At 46.9% G+C, this 5,499-nt stretch overlaps 1 protein-coding gene across 1 annotated transcript; it reads right to left on the minus strand.

Annotated features, from left to right (window-relative positions):
* Nucleotides 1-352: 352 nt before the first annotated feature.
* LOC104522850 (DENN domain-containing protein 5B-like) lies at nucleotides 353-4,239 on the minus strand (the record flags this gene model as incomplete). Its single annotated transcript, XM_010165255.2, has 4 exons — nucleotides 353-991; nucleotides 1,971-2,145; nucleotides 3,321-3,447; nucleotides 4,157-4,239. Coding segments are annotated over 4 exons (569 nt in total), but the record flags the coding sequence as incomplete, so codon positions are not given.
* Nucleotides 4,240-5,499: the final 1,260 nt, after the last annotated feature.

A 5,499-nucleotide genomic window follows, 5' to 3' on the forward strand; every position in this document is an offset into this window, starting at 1 on the left:
ACCTCCAGAGACTCGGGCACACCATCGTTCCCAACCTCAGGCCGCAGCAGCACCGCTTCAAGGCGTCTCTCTCTGTACTCTGAGGTGCCCAGGCTGCCAGCAGAACTCTCCAGTGTTTAACCATTTCAACACTTCTCTCCCCTTTTGGAGATCAACAGAAGTGACACAAAAGACCTTACAGAAAAAAAACCCAAACAAAAACAAAAAACCAAACAACTTCCGTGCATGGAAAGGGTGGAGTCTTCAAACAAACTGGGAACGGAAGGAAGACCATGCACAGCAGGGCGAGGTGTCCACGGGGGAGACGGTCACAACGGCTGCGTAAGGGTATTTGCTGTGTGTCTGAAAAAAAGCCCCGCGGAGCTTGCGCTGTATTTACACGTTGATTGGCTTCTTCCTTGCAAGCAAGTAGCAGCATCCCTTCCCCACCTCGGTCCTTCCCTCCCCCCAGCCCTTACCCTGGGCTTAAGCTACTCATAGTCAGGACAAGAACATTCAGTCTAAGAAAAATTTCTTAGAGTAATATAATTTCTTAAAGAAGATAGCGTATTTACACACATCTAACACATGAAAATACTCTATTTTATACTAAATTTCTGTTTCAAATAAACTACAATACTGCATCTGAGCTTTCTGCAGCTTTAGAGGACAGTCCTCATCGGGCTCAACCTGGGCTTCCCAATCCCGTTTCAACCGGCAGCTTCTGCCTTCCAGTGGTGCGCTACCATGGCCTTCAAGTCCTGACAGGTCTCCAGTCGTGGTTTGCTTGCTTGGGAAAGGAAGAATGAAGTTCTCAGCAAAGCCGTGCTAAACATCCACTCCTTTAACGAGAGACCCTTCTAGGACAACGTTGAAATCTTGCAAGGTCTGTAGGACCCGGATCAGGGAGTTGACAGTCATGCGGTCCCGCAGGAGAGCGTTCTCCTCGTACATCCTCGTGATGGGCGGGCACTCTGCCAGCAGCGGGATCCACTGAGGGAGCAAGTGGTCCCTGCAAAAGGGATCACAAGAATTATTTTAGCTCCAAGTACAACAGATCTCAAACCGAAATTCTTCTCCAAGAACACAACCCACAACACGCAGCCTCTTTTTGCGGGTGATGCATGCTGTTGGCACGTTAAAGTTTCCCGTGTCATCATAACCCTTGATTTTTTTTTTTAATAAAATATGGGTAACTGCACACACTGCAGGAATGAAGATGGAAATACATCAGCAGAATTGTACAACTGACTTTGGAAGAATTCAGCAACATTTTCAGATCAGGAACATGGAAAGTAAAACTAGGGGAAAAACCAATGGTCTGATTTCCAACTGGTTTTCCACGTATCCAGACAGACAAGACAAAAATGGTGCTTAACTCTACAGACTTACTAACTGCCACCCTCCAAAATACACCTCAGCGCCCTCTCCCCCTGCCCCTCCCCAAGTGCGAGGCAGAAGGCATCCTATTAGGGAAAAAAAAGAGAATAATCCAGAATAGTTTTGTCAAATTTATAACAGGCATCCCCTTGTCACGGGCAAAGTGATTCAACGAGGATTTTGAAACGCACCAGCTCTTGCAAAGGAACTCGACATCCCCCAAGCCAGCAATTCATCAAAAACACAATTTCAAGACAGATTTCAAGGCCAGGTTGGATGAGGCTTTGAGCAAGCTGGTCTAGTGGAAGGTGTCCCTGCTGCTGGCAGGGGGGTTGGAACTGGATGAGCTTTAAGGTCCCTTCCAACCCAAACCAGTGTGTGATTCTATGACTGTCAAGCTAACAGTTATAAAAGAGCTCAAAACAATTCCAGCAGTTTATAGACACCAGCCCTGTATCATCTCCGCTGCTTTGCTCCAATTTTTCACCTAGCATCAAAGCTGCCTAAAATGGACGCTGGGTCATAGACAGGTGTGAGATGTCTTAAAATGGGAAAGTAAAGGAAATAACAATGGTGGAAAATCATTCCCAGAACAAAGAGCAGTTCGGTACCTCGTCCCCAGGCAAACCAGGATCTGGAATTTGCCGTCCTTTCCGATGTTCCTGGGAGCTGTATTGATGGCATTCACATAATGGCAGAAGGTTTTGCATGATGACCTCTGAAGCAAAAGGGCCTCCTCGTTGTCTCCAATCTGGTCACTGGTTTCAAAATAAGCAACAGCTTTCTCTGCGGTGGGGAGAAAAGCAGAACCCAGTGAGCAGAAGCACTTCATGGTGACGCAGAATTACACAATCGTTATAAAAACCCAACCTGCCCAGAGCTACTGCACAGTTTGTATCTGGATTCCTCACTCTGGAGACCAGAGATGGTAGGTGGTGATCTCCACCTTGACAGTGGTCAGAGACCGGCTGATGTCTAACCCAGGTAGGGAACATCAAGGAGCCACACCAGTACCTGTCACTGGTTTTACTGTGATGCCATCCATCAGCTTGGGTTTTTCACCTTTTCTGAGCAAGCCCTTACCCTCAGGCCGAGTATCTCAACTTGTGAGTGTTTTAAGGGAATAAATATGTCTTCAATTACTGCAACACTGGCCTACAGACAAGCATCACCAGAAGACCAGAGCAGTGATTAGCAGAGTTCTCGTCAACAACCAGAAATCTCAACCTTTCACTTCCTGCCCTTTCCCAACTCACCCCCTAACATCAATTGCCGCTCTACCCCAACCTCCAACCTACCTTCTTTCTGGGTAGAAAAGCAGCTGTTTGAATATTCATCTGTGAATAAATGACTAGAATTTGAAGTGCTCTTAGAGTTCTGCACAGATTCACACTCAACCCTTATAGAGAGTTTAATATTTTTCATCATCCATCTTGTTTCTCATTGACTTTGAGGAACCTGGAGCAGGTGCTAAGCAGGAACAAATGGCACCTTTGCTGATGAGAATCCAAGGAGAGAAGATTCTGCTGTGCGAGTAGAATCATTGAATCCCAGAATGTTGTGAGCTGGGAGGGACCCACAAGGACCATTGAGTCCAACTCCTGTCCCTGCACAGGACAAGCCCAACATTCACACCATGTCCCTGAGGGCACATGTTGTGAGGAAGTTCTAGACCCCCATGAGATCTCCTCTCAGTCTCCTCTTCTCCAGGCTGAACAAACCAAGTGACTTCAGCCTCTCCTCACACCCTTCCCCTCTAAACCCTTCCCCAATGTTGTGTCCCTCCTCTGGACACTCTCCAGCAGCTTTAGATCCTTTTTCTCCTGTGGTGCCCAAACTTCCCCTAGTACTGGAGGTGAGGCCCCCCAGTGCAGAGCAGAGCGGGACCATCCCCTCCCTCAAGCAGTCATTGTGCCCTAATCTTCCTTGTCCTTCTGCCTCCACACCACATCCCAGCTTACCTATGAAATCCCAGATGAAGACATTCTTATGGAAAATGCGAGCCGATTTGAATCCATGGTGGAAGACCTGCTCCAGCGCTGCGACCAGGCCGCTTTCTCCACACAACAGAATGGTAAGGCTCCCTCTCTGTGGGCAAGGGAGAGTCTGTAAGTACAACTTGCCCCGTTTGTATGCCAGAAGCTTCAACTCTGAAGGTGACCACTCTCTACTGGAACTTCAGTTCCATTTCTGTTCATAAAAATGTTAACATGCTGTCCTGGTTTTGTTGGGAGAGAATCACAGAATTAATTCTTGGTCAGAAAAGCTGCATTTTAAGAAGACTGCAGCACCCAATTTAGAGAGAACAAAGCTGATAAGACGTTTTGTTTTGGTTTGTGGCCAGCCATGGTATGAGGGTTTCCATAGTGATCAAGGTCTTCAGCAGTTTGGAGTTAGGCAGGTGTTAAGAGCAGGAGAAGCGAAAGCTGGGGCAGCTGACCCAAGCTGGCCAACAGCAACATTCCATACCAGAAATTATAAATATAAATCGCAAAGTTTGCTGGGGACAACCCTCCCCCTCAATGGCCATAATGGTTGGAGGGTCTCACCCATCATTCTGCTCCCAAGATCTACCCTCCCGCTTGTTGTGACTGTCGTGCCTTCATTGGCTGAGTATGACTTTGTGTATTTTATATTAGTTATTATTATTATTTCATTAGATCTGTTTTTATTTCAACCCTTTCCTTTTCCCAATTCCCCTGCCCCAGGAGTTGGGAGGGGGTCACTGGGTGATAGAACAACTGACTAAACCAAGACACCCGCATCGTAGATACCAAGGATGAGAAGCAGGAATTACCTCTTTCTCTGGCTTGTGAAAGTGTTTCACAATATTGTTGACGGCTTCCCCGATTCCCTCTTGGATCTGTCCTGCATTAGGCTCTGTGAAATGACAGAGAACAGACTAGCTGAAGATATCAACTTTAAATCTTTCATCAAATTCTCCTAGTTTGAACTGCAGGAGTTATTCTGTAGCTTTAAAAGAGCTCAGGCAATCATTTGTCTTGGGTAAACCTGAGTCTTAATTACAAGCAACTGATGAGCAGCCCTGGGATAGTCAAATAAATTGTCCTACTTAAAAATGCACAGCTTGATAAGTATTTTATTGGAGTTAATCACACCTTGCTCATCACATCAAGTACAGCAACCCTCACACGAAGAGAGGTGGCCTGAAAGGTTGTAGACCAGCCATCTGACTCACTTCTACATGACAGAGACCAGAAAACCCAGCACTCATTAATTCCTGGCCTGAACCCACCATCAAAGAATTACTGGTTGGAAAAGACCTTTAAGGTTATGGAGTCCAACCATAAACCCAACACTGCCAATCCCACCTCTCAACGGAGGCCATTTCCTCTTGTTCTCATGTTTTATTGAGCCACAGCAAGTGGCTGTTTTAGGCTCAGGTCTAGTGATTGTACCAGTGTGAGGGGCCACAGGCAGAAAATGGTTCCAGGAGTGAGTTAAGGCGTACGCCGCGTTTCTGCTCTGAGCCTGTTCAGCTGTATGCCTCTGCCTCTCAATCCTGCCACGCCTCCACCTGCTACCATCCCATCTTCCAATGCTGGACCTTGCAGCAAATTATCTAGTCCCTCACTCACTTTCTGACTAAAACAAATGGAACTTTTAAAACTTCCTTTTAAGCAGATCTTTTCCAGAGTTCAGTCATTTTCATGGTTCTCCCAGGAGTCCTTTCTCATCTTTCAGACATATGTAGGTTGCTATTAGAATTGTTATTTTTGGAAGCATGGAGTAATCTGGTATCATTTTAGCACAGGATGACCTCCACAGTCTTTGGCAGGTCTAACACAGAAGCCTCATGCAGCTCACCAGACAAATTATCAGGCCTTAATGTTCTCAGGCCTAAGGGAATGGTCTGCAAGGAGCTCTGGTGCCCACTCCTCCAGCTAATCCGGACTCACACAGGTGAAGAGCTGCAGTGGTCCTGTGGTGGAGCTGAAATGCTGCATTACTCTTGGAGGTGATGCTTCCCTTGCTTCACATCTCAGCAGTCATGTCCTCTAACTTCAGAGGAGCTGGGCAGATGGATGAGAACAGGTTCTACACTGCACTCAGCTGTACGCTTTAGCGGAGAACACCTCGTGTGGCCCTTACAGCCCCATGCCCCGTGGCAGCCAAGCA

Source organism: Antrostomus carolinensis, unplaced genomic scaffold (assembly GCF_000700745.2).
Source record: "Antrostomus carolinensis isolate BGI_N321 unplaced genomic scaffold, ASM70074v2 scaffold21250, whole genome shotgun sequence".
Lineage (NCBI taxonomy): Eukaryota > Metazoa > Chordata > Aves > Caprimulgiformes > Caprimulgidae > Antrostomus > Antrostomus carolinensis.